Source organism: Ictalurus punctatus, chromosome 21 (assembly GCF_001660625.3).
Source record: "Ictalurus punctatus breed USDA103 chromosome 21, Coco_2.0, whole genome shotgun sequence".
NCBI classification, from domain to species: domain Eukaryota; kingdom Metazoa; phylum Chordata; class Actinopteri; order Siluriformes; family Ictaluridae; genus Ictalurus; species Ictalurus punctatus.
In genome coordinates, this window is record NC_030436.2 from 3,576,886 (window position 1) to 3,591,215 (window position 14,330).

At 41.7% G+C, this 14,330-nt stretch overlaps 1 protein-coding gene across 4 annotated transcripts; it reads right to left on the reverse strand.

The window, feature by feature from the left end:
* Positions 1 to 1,847: 1,847 nt before the first annotated feature.
* On the reverse strand, positions 1,848 to 14,055 carry tamm41 (TAM41 mitochondrial translocator assembly and maintenance homolog). 4 transcript variants are annotated; one of them, XM_053673877.1, is made up of 8 exons: positions 13,768 to 14,055; positions 13,422 to 13,608; positions 13,048 to 13,140; positions 10,214 to 10,364; positions 9,599 to 9,734; positions 7,928 to 8,093; positions 2,207 to 2,269; positions 1,848 to 2,095 (listed from the first exon to the last, which is right to left on the reverse strand). In XM_053673877.1, exons 1-8 carry the CDS (start codon positions 13,903 to 13,905, stop codon positions 2,019 to 2,021), a joined length of 1,011 nt encoding a protein of 336 aa, XP_053529852.1. In that variant the 5' UTR covers positions 13,906 to 14,055; the 3' UTR covers positions 1,848 to 2,018.
* Between the last annotated feature and the right edge of the window lie 275 nt (positions 14,056 to 14,330).

Genomic DNA, 14,330 nt, shown 5'->3' on the forward strand with positions numbered 1-14,330 from the left:
GTTCTTTTTCACCATCGCTTCACCCAAACCCTGCTTTACCACACTAGTTCATATATCAATTTGCTCTGATACATCCGGTGACAACCTAAGACCAATAAAGTTTAGCTTAAAATATAAAAGTTACCCTTTATGGGTTAGTTATGTCAGTGGTTTTCAAAGTGGGGGCCACCAGGGGGCGCCCTGGGGGCCTCAACAATTCTGTGTGCCCATCCCTCCCACTAGTATGTTTTCTCTTTCTCACTCAGACAACCACACACACACACACAATCAATTCCTAATGTAATGTAATGTAAAGATGTAATTATTAATAAAAATAAAAAAGGGGGATATATTCAGAAGTCTATATTTTTAATGTGTTTTAAAGACATATTGCAAAAGGGGGGCCTCGGTCAAATGTTAATGCCATTTGGGGGGCCTCGCCCTGGAAAAGTTTGGGAACCACTGAGTTAGGTGTTCACGGTTTCCGTGGTCCGGATTGAGGTTGGAAGTTCATTCCACCACTGAGGGACAGTTAGTGTGAAGGTTCTGGAAAGGAACCTTGAGCCACGCTGAGTAGGTACTACGAAGCGTCGGCCGTTGATTGATCGCAGATTGCGTGAGGGAACGTTGGCCTTCAGGAGAGAGTTGAGGTAGGGCGGTGCTGTTCCAGACAAGGTCTTGTAGGTGAGCATCAAGGCCTTGAATTTGATGCGGGCGGCTACAGGAAGCCAGTGGAGGGAGATGAAGAGGGGTGTGATATGGGTTCTCTTGGGCCGGTTGAAAACGAGGCGTGCTGCTGCATTCTGAATCATCTGAAGGAGTTCGATGGCACTGGCTGAGAAGCCCGAGAGTGTCATGAATGTCATGGCAATATTGGGCTTTCAATCATTTCTTTGAATTTTTCATTTTCTGGGGATTAAGGAAATTAATCGGCCTTGGTTTTGGCAAAGTAAAGAACATTTTGGAACTTTCATCACCACCGAATGAATAATCTGTGTTTGTATGAATATTTTTGACCCCGTATATAAAAATTTGGTCCTTATCTAATACAAACGCATGTTATAAACGCTTCTGTTACTTGGAATAACCGACAACATAATTTAAAGCTGGCCATGCTTCCATCACTGAATGAGTTTAACGTACTTCTATCAGATACTGTGTTTATCCCCTGGTACATTGTTGCTGTGATGCTTGATTGTGTTGTTTTCATGTCATAAATTTATATATTAAGTTAATTGTTGCTGCCCTTTTCGCCAGCTCACTCTTGTAAATGAGATCTGTAATCTCAATGAGTTGTTGTTTTTTAAGCTGGTTAAATAAAAATGAATGGATGAGTAGAATAAATAATAAATAAAATGAATACATTCAGTAATAAGTTTCAATGTTTTGGTCATTAATCTGATTGTTGTGTGATCTGCTTTATCTTGGTCAGGGTCGTGGTAAAGCCTACGCAAAAAAACACTGGGTGCAAAGCGGGAATACACCCGGGATTGGGATGCCAGTCCATTGCAGGCTGCAACACACACACGGGGCCGATTTAGAGTCACCTATCCACCTACTGGCATGTTTTTGAGATGTGAGAGGAACCTGGAGGAATCCCATACAGATACATGGAGAACATTTGAACCTGCAAACAGACAGTAACCCAAGCTCAGGATTTAACTAGGAACCCCGGAGCTGTGATGAAGATTTGTTAATGTATTTATCATTATTTTGTTACCACCATTTGTTGATTAAATAATGGCAATTACAACACTGATAATATGTTTTGAAATCCCCAGCATACATTAAACATACAGTGCAAATGAAAATATAAGATGACAAACACAAAAGACTGTGCCGTTTACAAGCCAAAAAAAATCCCAAAAAACTTTTAAATGCATTTATTATGGAAATCGACACACAAAGCACAGCTCAACATAAATAAACCTCAGTCCTGTTCAGTAATCTAATATTACATTTAGACATGATCATGTGGTGAAATATCAAAAATTCATACAGATCACAAACAGTAACGGCCAACTACAAAGTCTAAGAAATCACCGTGCCTTCCTCCTCCAGCCTTTGAGCATCTTCCGCAGCTTTTTCGCACTATATGACACCGTTTTCACCAGTCCTTTACAAACAAACAAAAAACTTAACACGTCACATTAGACTCATGACATGTACTATTTTAATAAGTGCAAATTTTCAATATGATATAACAGACACCAGTTAAGATCCTTACCTGCTGTAGCAATTCCTTTGGCACTTTGTGTTATACTGGAGGTTTTCACTATTGTTGAGATACCTTCAAAGAGAAACGCATGTAGTTATATTCACGACTGTAATTCACATCACAGGCTCAAGGTTTCTTCCTCTTAAAACATCTTGGGGAGTTTTTCCTCGCCACCGTCGCCACTCGGTGGCTTGCTCAGTTGGGATAAATTCACACCTTTAATATCTGTATACCGTGTTGATATTTCTGTAAAGCTGCTTTGAGACAATGTCTATTGTAAAAAGCGCTAGACAAATAAAATTGAAATTGAATATTCACGCACTCGTTCTAATACGTTATCGTTTCTATAGTAACAGCTCGTTCACATGGACTTGCACGGCAGACGCTCCTGATAATCTAATAAAAAATAAAAAATTTTTTTTAAATGTGGTGTTATTTACAAAGAAATGCTTATACTCATTTTATAGTGAAGTTTTGTATAAGGACATGTCTATATAACATTTAAGGAAGGAGTCTCCAGTGTCAGAAGTTTGGAATAGTCTCAATTTTCCACCTCAGGAGAGTCTTCAGGACCGAGTAGTTTATTCTGGTTTCTCAGTAACAGGTCAAGCGGCGTTTTTTGTCTAATTAACTTCGATAGAGAGAGAGAGAGAGAGAGAGAGAGAGAGAGAGAGAGAAAAAAGAGAGGCTGCTGAGGGAACAACAGGAAAACAGGAAACAGGAAAAGTAGCTATAAAAGGTTTAAAAAGAACACCAGGTTGTAGATTAATACATTTAAAACAGTTCACAGGTTTCAAAACACTAAACCTATTAACCTTGTAAACAAAAACAAACCTATCAGACAAAGAGGAAAGTAGGGTGAGGTTTCTGGAAAAACCTTGCCGTGTTTCACCAAACCGGCTTGCTTGGTCATGGACATATGGCAAAGCTGTTTATCTGGTTAGTAAAAAAAAGAAAATGGCTCTTTGCCAAGATAGAAAATGGCAAAACTATCTGCAAAACAAGACGTAGCCGTCGTCTAATTACATGAATATGTACATATGTTTGAAAATGCGTTTTGATAAATAAAATGTCTTAAACGTAGATCTAAACGTAGAATACCAAGAAATACTAACAAAATACTACAGTTTAAACATGTGTTAAAAGATATTTTGCAGGGAAGCATGATATCAGTAGTACCACTGCGGTTTGTAAATGGAACGCCAGTGCTCTGGGGATGATGGATAATGCTGAAGTTACTTATAGCTCAGAAACCACATGGCACTAAACCAGATCAGGCAGTTATACAGCATCATTGAATTCTACACTATTTATGTACTACGGATATAGATAGACCCGTTATTATAGCTTCCTCCTGTGTATCGACAAGAGCCTAACCTCATAGCTCGCGAAAAGTATGATTATAAACGATTGTTAAACATCCCGGAACACCGATCGTGATTCCCGCGACATGCTGGAAAGAAACGAGTTAGCAGACGCGAGTCGGGAATGTAGAAGGTTCATCAAATTGCTCTTTTCAAATAAGACGGGAGCACGCAACTAAGCGGAATTAGCCATCTAACACACCGGAGATATTGAGTTCAAGCTGCTTCATGCGTCAAATGTAAATAATTGACTTTGAATTACAAACTTAAACTTTGAATGAAACAAAATAGGAACAAGTTCATAGATTGTGCTGCTCAGGACTTCCAACTGCCCATCCTTGCACTTTACCGACTCTTTCTCCTACAGTGACATCGGCGATGAAGCAGAATACACCAAACACCCCACAGTGTATTTTGCGCAATCCTGTCCTTTCATGCCTCTTACACTAGCTTTATTCAGAAGTATGCAATGCCAGCATAGTTACAACAAGAAACTAACTTTAAATGTACAGTCCCCTCTGAAAGTATTGGAACAGCAAGGCCGGTTCTTTTGTTTTTGCTATACACGTGAGATCTTGAGAACTCACTACCTTTTGTTTGAACTCATTTGTCAAGGGATCAAAAATATTGGAACACGTGACTGAGCGGTGTTTCTTATTACCCAGGTGTGTCCTGCTAAACTGACTGTTTCAACAATTAGTATCTCAGAATGTCTACTCTTGGTATGAGCCCTGGGTTTCTCCTGTGAAGATGCATTTGTTGTTAAAAAAGGATAAATCAACATAAAGCCCAGAGAGATGTCTATGGGAGAAAAGCAAGCTGTTTAAAGTCGAGAACAAAAGAAGGAACATTAGAAATTAACTAGCATTAATCAAAACACCAAGTTGTTAACAATTCACTAACTATATTTACTAACTCACCACTGTTGAATTTGATTGGTTAGACGGTTAATTTTACAACAAATTGCTGTGGTATATAAGGAATAAAACACTTTGGCACACTCAAAGGAAAATACAGTTATTTCCCTTAATCAGAATGCACACTGTGTTTCATTTCTTACATAATGCAAATGTATCTAAATTATACTACAGCACATCATTGTTCTGTGATGTTCAAACGTCATCTTTCCCATATATATATATATATATATATATATATATATATATATATATATATATATATATATATATTCATGGTTGCATGGAAAAATCTTCTGAGCAATGAGAGAAAGAGCGCATCCGTTTGAAATCTGCATCCAGACGGGACGCTCCCCCACTCCTAAACTGTTAGCGATGTGTCCCGTCTGCAACGGCTTCCTCCCAAAGATTTAGGTCTTAGGAGCTTGGTGAAACCGGTCCTAAAAGAGAGTCCATTTACATCACATCACGATGTACAGTTGCAATCAAAATGATTCAACCGCCATTGCAAATCAGATCAGAAGTCAGAAAACTGCAGAAATCACAGATATTCCAGAAAAGTTGAATTGGGTGAAACCACTGTGAAGTATTCGTTGGGTTGAACTATTTCAACTGCTTGTGTTTGATGTGTTCATTGCGAACGGCTGAAGGTCTGGACATTTTGCCTGATTTGCTCCGGGGGATGAATCATTTTGATTGCGGCTGTATGGAAAGTGTTTCTTTACAGTTTTAAATTCCAACAAAACAGAAAACCTGAATTTCTCCATACGATCGAATACACACGTACGTGATGAATATCCTCAGGCATGCAAACGTGTGTGTATACTGTATGGGGGCTGTCAGGAACGCGGACGAGGATGCAAATGGAGGTAGGTACGTCTTTAAAAATCGAAGCAATCGAAGATGTAAACCAAAAACAGTGTCGAGGTGCAGGCAACAAGGGCAACAGGGAATATTCAGAAGGCTTGGGAACGACTGGTGAAAACAACACAGCGCGTATACTTTGCAAAGTGATAGTGCAGTGCTGGTGCTTATATAGTGTGCATGTGCGTGTGTGTAATAGAGTCCAGATGAGTGCAGTCAGAAGTCAAGTGAACGAGAGAGTTGCTGAGCCTTAAATCACCTACTTATGCACAAAGTATGCACTCTTTTTGTTTAAAAAAAAAAAAAAAAGTACATAGTTTTGATAGCGTAGAAGAGAGTATGCGAGTACTGGGACATACTAACACATCATGTAACGGGCAAAGAACGTCGTTGCCTGGATGAGCACACGGTCACCGTAAACAAACTCCTCGTTGCATTTCAGCTTTTCTTCGTTCATTATTCCTTATAGAATTTACACCGTAGAATTAAATTGACCATTCCCTTGATTTTATTTTTCCACATTCCATTCACACGTCTCCAAAATGTGTCAAAAAGCGAACGGTCACAAGCAGTTCTGGGTAATATCACCCGGAAAAGAGTCCGCGGATCCACACCTCGAAAATCCGCCGGAAGTAGAAGACCGTTCGGGATACCTTTGGGATATTCATTTCTAAAACCGTACTACGGTTTGGGACACGCCGATTCTAATCTCGGATTCTATTTAGGACGGATAGTAGGCGAACTGGGACGCAGCAAGTGTCTGCGATGGCGGTGCGTTGTAGTCCTTGGCGGCCATGTTCGTAGGCCGTGCTGCATTCTGGGAGCTGTAGTTTCATACCGATTCCCGTGTGGACATGATCTGGGAATGTTTTTATGTCTTGGTGTGGACCAAATGTCCCCACAAGGACCGGGATATCTGACAGTTTTGAACTTGTAGGACCATTTGTCTGGTCCCCATAAAGTAAAACAAAACAAAAACTGCAGCTTTTATTTCAAAATCTAAGAAGAGAAAGACAGACGTGTGGGTGTGTGTGTGTGTGTGTATTTCAGCAGTGGCGAAAGCACAGCTGGCTGATTGTAAAACAAGCCATGAGCTCATTAACTCTGACTCATAGCGACATTTGTGTTGCTTTTGATTTACGGCCATGTAACACCTGCACAGTGGAGAGACATAACAACTCATAACAACATCTGCCTTCTCTCTCTTTATCTCTCTCACTCTCTCGGAGTTAATCCCTCCATCCTGGCAGTGCTGTCCGTGTCAGAGGAAAAGCAGGATGTTAGTGATAGACACTGTAGTTGGGCATGTTTATTATTACAGACATGACTACATCACTCACTCTCTCGTCTTCCGTATTCTTTTCTCCTCCCTCTTTTTTCCCCCTTCCACCTCCCTCGCTTTCTCTTTACCCTCACACACTCTTTTACCCCTTCTCCATTTTCCTTCCCACAGCTCTCTCCCGCTCACCCCCCCCCCCCCCCCCCCCCCACCTTATTTTCTCCACTCTTTCTTCTTTTTCCATGCACAGATGTCTTTCTTCGTCTCGGACTCCTCCCTTCCTTTTGTTTTCTCTTTCTTTATCTCTTGCTTTACTCTTCTTTGAGTGAAACAGTACGGCGGTGAATTACAGTACGGTTGATTACTTTAGGCTCAGTAATGGAGACTCCGTAATTGCGTACACTGAGAAACGTAATGATGTGAGACGCAATCAGGAATACGACGAAGCTTTGCGTCAACATCTCGGTTTGTGTGTTTACACAAACATCATTCCCTTCGATTTCATGCAACAAGTAAAAGTCATGCATCGAAGACTTGAATATATTAATATTTTTTACAAGAAGTTTAAAAAGAAGCTTCGAAAAGCAGAGTCTATAAGATGGTGAAATGCTGATTTGCTATTCTTCTCTTAAAAAGAAGTAGAAGGAAAAAAAAGAAAAAGAGAAAAAAAACACGTCGAGTTTCTGTTACGTGTGCAATCCTGGAGCCGCTGTGCCATTTATCATACAGCTTAAATCTTAAGTCTCAGGATGTTTTCACACCTGGCCCGTTTGGATCAGTTGTTTTTGAACCTGGCGCGTTTTCTCCTTTTTTTTGGTTCGTTTAACAAACTCAGGAGCAGTTCGCTTGTGGTGAGAAAGCAATCTGACCCAACAGACTAAACCTGTCTGTCTGCGTTAAGTTAAAAAAATATATATATACACACTACAACAACAACAACAAAAAAGCATGTTTGTTTTGCAAATGGCTCGCAACATGAATTTTAACTCGGACCAAAGTTGAAATCTGGTCGTACGAACACATTTCTGGACGGCTTTCGAAAGCGCGTTAATAAAGTTTAGCGAGCGTATCGATGAGATGGGCTTCACTCTGTCCGTCGCAATGAGCTCGCAGAGAACCTGGGAACATAAACAGGCGCACCTTGACCAATGAGAGGACGGTTTACTCACACGTGACTTGCATAAACACGTTTTGGTACGCTTGTGAAAACGAAACGAGCCAAAGAGAAAACGCGACACTGGAACGATTTAAGTCCCTGTTTCGGAACAAAGCACAGATCTAGAGGTCTGAGAACGCCCCGAGTTACCTTGCTGTACGAGCAGGCTGCAGTCAGGGTCATGAGCGAGCTGCAGCAGGATCTCCTCCACGTCACGGTTCTTGCCCGGAGGATCCACCAGCCGTGTGATCTGCTGCTGTAGAGTGTGAGGCAGAGCCATCAGCTGAGTAAACTGGCCCTCTGGACTCTTATCCACCTACCAGAAAACAAGTACACAGCTCACAAACACTTCTGAAAATGTACATCATTATTATTCTAAGAACACGAGTACAGTCGAGGTGGCTTGTTGTCTTTGTCAGAGCTGCTGTTATAGAAAATTAAACCCCACCATCTGACTGATCAGAATCCAGATTTTAACAGCACTGTGGTATAAAAGAACATTTAAAGCCTTAAAATGGTCCATTCAATTCTAAAACTTATGAGACTTAATGACCCACAGACACCCTGGATTTACAGAGATGAAAGCATGAACGTGCCTCTCGTCCTTCTAAGCACAGGTGTGTTTTTGGCAGGTATGAGACAGCCTCCACGCTTTGGCAGGAACCTACAACTTTTCAGCGTTTTGATCTGGTGCAATTATCCATCTGGATAAAGGATGATAAGTGCTATAAGCTCTTTGGCAACATAACGCTGGGCATGTTTAAGCAGCACTGATGCTCTTAATATCAGGAAATTTCACTTGTTACCATACAGAGTCAAAAATGAAGTCTTCTGAAGTCAACGAGGCAGAGACATGCAGTAACGATAGGACTGTCTAAACACGTCTCTGTCCATCAGATTAAAAAAGAAATGAGGGAGAATGAAGATCTAGTGTAGTGTCATATAAAGGAGCCAACAACTCAGTAAGTGACGATACAGAGCTGTATGAATTTGTACTGTACAAACAGAATTAAATGAGTTAATTGGGCAATAAAAATAGTGCTATGTTTCAAAGAATGGAGATTTAGAGGTTTAGAGATAGCACACAGGCCACGCCTCCATCATCGAGACTGGCAGGCACAGAAGCCACGCCTCCTTCACCGAGACTGACAGGCACACAGACCACACCTCCTTCACCGAGACTGACAGGCACACAGACCACACCTCCTTCACCGAGACTGACAGGCACACAGACCACACCTCCTTCACCGAGACTGACAGGCACACAGACCACACCTCCTTCACCGAGACTGACAGGCACACAGACCACACCTCCTTCACCGAGACTGACAGGCACACAGACCACACCTCCTTCACCGAGACTGGCAGGCACACAGACCACGCCTCCTTCACCGAGACTGGCAGGCACACAGACCACGCCTCCTTCACCGAGACTGGCAGGCACACAGACCACGCCTCCTTCACTGGAACCACATCCTCCTTCATAGTTGTTCATACTTCTCTGCCACCTCACTGCATTATTTATTTGTTTGTTTTTTTGCCTTAACCACCACTAGTTAAAACATTTTAGCTCAAAATAATTGTAAAAAATAAATAAATAAACAAATCTTCACAAACTGACAGTCTAGCATCATTGTGAAATAACTGCATCTAAAACAAAATTTGCCTTTAGGCAGTTAAATGTCTATGCAGCATACCAGATTATAAATCTTCCACACTGCAAACTATTCTGAAACTATACTACTACCTCGAGATTTAACTCGATAACCATCACCTCCTGGTGGACAAAAACTACAAAGAAAACCTCAAGTCCAGTCTCACCTCCAGCTTCCCCTGCTGAGGCTTGTAAACCACCTGTGGACATTCTTGGAGGATATTATTATACAAAATCCGGAAGTGCTCCATGTTGTCCTTCACGATGTTGGAAACTTTGGATTTATCTTCGCCGATCACCATCCTGAAATCCCCTAAAAGACATTACGTAATCACAGGAGGCACTTCAGCGCTAATTACATGAACAAACTTGGTTGAAGCGTTAGCTAGCTGATGTATGCCCAATCATTTATAAAATGCTCAGAGAGGTAAAACTTTGTTAGCGCAGCACCTCACATCCTAAAAACACAAAATCTTTGATCTTTTAAAAATAATAAAAAAGGTGCGCCCAAGGACTACACAGTAAGACAAAATGTCTCCGCTGGACCTGCGCCACAGTCTGAATGGAATCTCTGAACACGATAAACATGGCCTTGTGGCTTTATATTTACACGGTAATACTGAGATATAATTCAGGAGTCTAGCACTCGAAAGGACACGAGCATGCTCTCTGTAACAGAACTTCGAGGTCTTCGAGTGGTTTCATTTTCATTCGAGGAACTGAGTCATGAACATAAAGACTCCGGGTGACGTAAGAAGATGAACACAGGTTATTTTGGTCACCGGAGTAGGAGAGTCCAGCGATGTTGAGGAACAGCTCCTCCTCTGAGAAACTCTCTGGAAGCATGAGGAAGGAGGTGATCAGTGCACTCTTCAGATTCGCCACCAGCGCGGCCCGCAGCTTCGCGTTCTCCTTCTGCACCAGGATTCGCACCTGAGGAAAACAGGGCACGGTGTGTAAGACTGGATATAGACTAGGGGTGTAAATCGCACGTCTCATGACGATACGATGCAACTGCGGTTCTTTTAGTCAGTGGTCCGATATTTGCCGATACCTCAATGACTGCCAGATTGCGATTACGTTTCGATCGATATAAACGATGCGTCCGATGTAACATTTCTATTAATTCACAGAAGCACCCAAAATATATTTAGAAAAATGTATTTTTCTTGGTAGCTACCTCACGCCTTGGCATGTGACAACGGTTTGTTTATATCGTCAAAGTAATGACCAGTGTACACCCGCTTTTGTCTGTGTGAGCGTGTGTTTGTGGGAGAGAGAGAGAAAGTGAGTGAGTGAGTGAGAGGGAACGAGTGAGTGAGAGAACGAGTGAGTGAGAGGGAACGAGTGAGTGACAGGGAACGAGTGAGTGACAGGGAACGAGTGAGTGACAGGGAACGAGTGAGAGATAAAGAGAGAGGGTAAGTGAGCGAGAGAGAGTGAGTGAGTGAGAGAGAGAGAGTGAGAAAGAGAGAACGAGTGATTGAGAGAGAACGAGTGAGAGATAAAGGGACAGTGAGTGAGTGAGAAAGAGTGAGAAAGAGAAAGAGAGAGAGTAAGTGAGTGAGAGAGAGTGAGTGAGTGAGAGAATTGAATTTCAAAGGAGTGAGAAAGAGAGAGAAAGAGTGTGAGAGAGAAAAAGTGTGAGAGAGTGAGTGAGAGAGAGTGAGTGAGAGAGAGAGAGAGAGAGTGAGAGAAAGAGAGAGAGTGAGAGAGAAAGTGAGAGAGAGAGAGAGAAAGAGAGAGTGAGAAAGAGAGTGAGTGAGAGAGAACGAGTGAGAGAGTGAGTGAGAGAGAAAGAGTGAGAGAGTGAGTGAGAGAGAAAGAGTGAGAGAGTGAGTGAGAGAGAAAGAGTGAGTGAGTGAGAGAGAAAGAGTGTGTGAGAGAGAGTGAGTGAGAGAAAGAGTGAGTGAGTGAGAGAGAAAGAGTGTGTGAGAGAGAGTGAGTGAGAGAAAGAGTGAGTGAGTGAGAGAGAAAGAGTGTGTGAGAGAGAGTGAGTGAGAGAAAGAGTGAGTGAGTGAGAGAGAAAGAGTGTGTGAGAGAGAGTGAGTGAGAGAAAGAGTGAGTGAGTGAGAGAGAAAGAGTGTGTGAGAGAGAGTGAGTGAGAGAGAGAGAGAGAGAGAGAGAGTGAGAGAGAGTGAGAAAGAGAGTGAGTGAGAGAGAACGAGTGAGAGAGTGAGTGAGAGAGAAAGAGTGAGAGTGAGTGAGAGAGAAAGAGTGAGAGAGTGAGTGAGAGAGAAAGAGTGAGTGAGTGAGAGAGAAAGAGTGTGTGAGAGAGAGTGAGTGAGAGAGAGAGAAAGAGAGAGTGAGAAAGAGTGAGAGAGTGAACCAAGTGATGTGAGAAAACGGCACTTTTTAACGCATAAGTAACTTTTGCGCTGCTTTAAACACAAGTGTAGTGTAATCAGTCACTTTAGATACAGGTAAGACAATAATGAAACACACAGTTTTCCTGTGTGAGAGACAGGTACAGAGAGAAAGCGCGCTAGTGCTACATCTGCTGGCCAAATTTATGCGCGGCTCACCACGAATTCTCCAGATTCTCCCAATTAGCCACTCTGGCTACATTCCACCTTAAAAACTATACACGCGCCGATGTTTACGCATTGCATCTGTACTTCGGATCGATACACCGATCCACATCAACGAATCATTACACCGCTAGTATATACATGTGTGGGTTACGGGTGTATCAGGAAGTGCTAAACAAATCATGAGGCATGAGATCCATGCTGAAATATCCAGCTGCCTATATATATCCAACAGCCACCAAAACACAAGCTGTCTCTTAGCGCATCTTTCCAGGCGGTTTGACTTTTCTTATTGCCTTAATGTTATGCTATTTTGTTTAAAAACAGCTTCGATATTCAGAGGTTTTTTGTGATTGTTGCACACAAAAAACGCCCGATTTTCTGTGTGAAGAAAACTACTTGCATTGGTGAAACTGCAATTGTTTCGCAACAACTTCGCTGTGATGTTTGTTGGTAAATGAGAGCTTTTAGCTGTACTCGTGTTCGACGCACGTGAATCGAAGACGGCTTCGGCTGAACGCGCGCTGTGAGGACGTCACGACATGTCTTGACCCAAATCTGCGGTAATTAAATAAATAAATAAATCGCAATCTCCTGCGAATACTCTGCAGAGTTTCCTTGATTTTGCGTTCGTTTCTGCGATCACAAAATCCTGACGTGACTGAACAAACGACTTCATTTAGAAACCGTTTCCAAGTACCAGCTTAAACCGGCTGGGCTTGCGTTTTCTACGGAAGCCCTAAGAGGAAATGCATTAGTACTTCTGTTTTCTTTTTTCGTGCTCTCAACGTGAGTTGCTTTCTCACGACCGCAACTTCATTCTTCTGTGTACTCAACGCAATACGCTGTATTTACTGTTTACTTTGACTCAGGGACTCACTCAAGCTGAAACACATCACCGTCCAACACTTGAGAAGAGGACAGCCCTGTCTCTTAATGTGGAGATAAAGTCCATCTCTACCCTAACTCACGGCCTCTTAGGGCTTCCGTAGTTTTCAGCGAGGATTTCATCCTAACAAACCGGACAATTGAATGAATGAATAAATAAATAAATAATTAAATAAATAAATCCGAGAGATTCTTACAGGTTTGTGCAGTCTGCCTGCTATGTACATGGTTTTCCAGTGAAGCAAGTCGTCTATCAGGGTATCCGTGCTGACGACACCGTACTTGATCAGCTGCAAAGGAACATTTCACAGTTTCACAGCAGAACTTCCTATATAACGGACGTGCTGTTGCTCAACACCTCAAATATGCACCACGCAAAACAACGTCCCTGATGATCGTGCCAGGTCCTCACCTCAAAAACACACCTGTGTTAATCTTCAGCGCTGTTTTGAGTGATGGGGGTTAAGATGCATCAGTGTAATACTGAGGACAAACATATAGTACCAACCACATCATGATTTTTGAGCGGAAACAATGCAATAATAATAAAAAAAGGCTTTAAATGACTTACTAACCCTGTCCTCCAAGGGCACCAGGGTGTTGTAGTACACGCCGGCTCCATACTCATTCTGAATGCTGCTGATGTGTTTTGGACCAAGATATTTTAGAAAAGAGTAGTGTTTCCTGTTTTCGATTAAGTTCATGGTGTGCCATGTGATGGGGTCATCCACAGCAAACACAAAGTCCAGCATGTTGCTCTGTGAACACACACAAAATAAGCCATGACTTCAAAGAGTATGCGGCTGTTCCAGTGTTTATTTTGCTTCCAAATTTATCTTATGGTATGCAATTCAACTATTTCAGGAATAAGTACAAAATGAATGAATGAATGAATGAATGAATTTCAGAAACCTTACCCGCATCTGACCTTGACTGGTCCCAGCCTGTGTAAACACTCCAGATCCATAAGCAAAAGCTAAGCTAATGTCTTGTGGAAACTGGGACAGAATCCTCCGATAAACCACACTCATGCTTTGTAACGCCGCAAGCGCCATTTTAAACGAGACACCTAATTCTCCATAGTCTTTTTAAACACCGCTACGTTTATTTCGCTCATAGTTTCAGTTAATAACTATGGGGAACCTGCACAAATGGCAGCTAACAACATGTTTTGGGTTCTTCTTCTTCTTGTTATTTTTAATGGCGGTTGGCAAACCACTAAAGGTGCATTACCGCCACCTACTGGACTGGAGTGTGGGCAGTAGATTTGCAGGGGGAAAAAATAATAATACTAGTAATAATAAACAAACAAATAAATAAATAAATAATAAAACTAAATTTAAATAGAAAAAAACACTAATAATAATAGTACCAAAACAATACTGCATAAATAAAAGAAAATAAAGAGATAAATAGCTATATACTTGGTATTCGTACTATAGATGACTAAATTCTCTCACTTATACCAGTACTTTTTAAT

Bases quoted from the DNA above. Each gene is read 5' to 3' on its own strand.
- tamm41 (XM_053673877.1), bottom strand. From the start codon at position 13,905: ATGGCGCTTGCGGCGTTACAAAGCATGAGTGTGGTTTATCGGAGGATT. The intron at 13,609-13,767 runs GTAAGGTTTCTG...GTGTGTTCACAG, and splicing joins CCAGTCAAGGTCAGATGCGG to AGCAACATGCTGGACTTTGT. The intron at 8,094-9,598 runs GTGAGACTGGAC...GTTTTCTGGTAG, and splicing joins CTCAGCAGGGGAAGCTGGAG to GTGGATAAGAGTCCAGAGGG.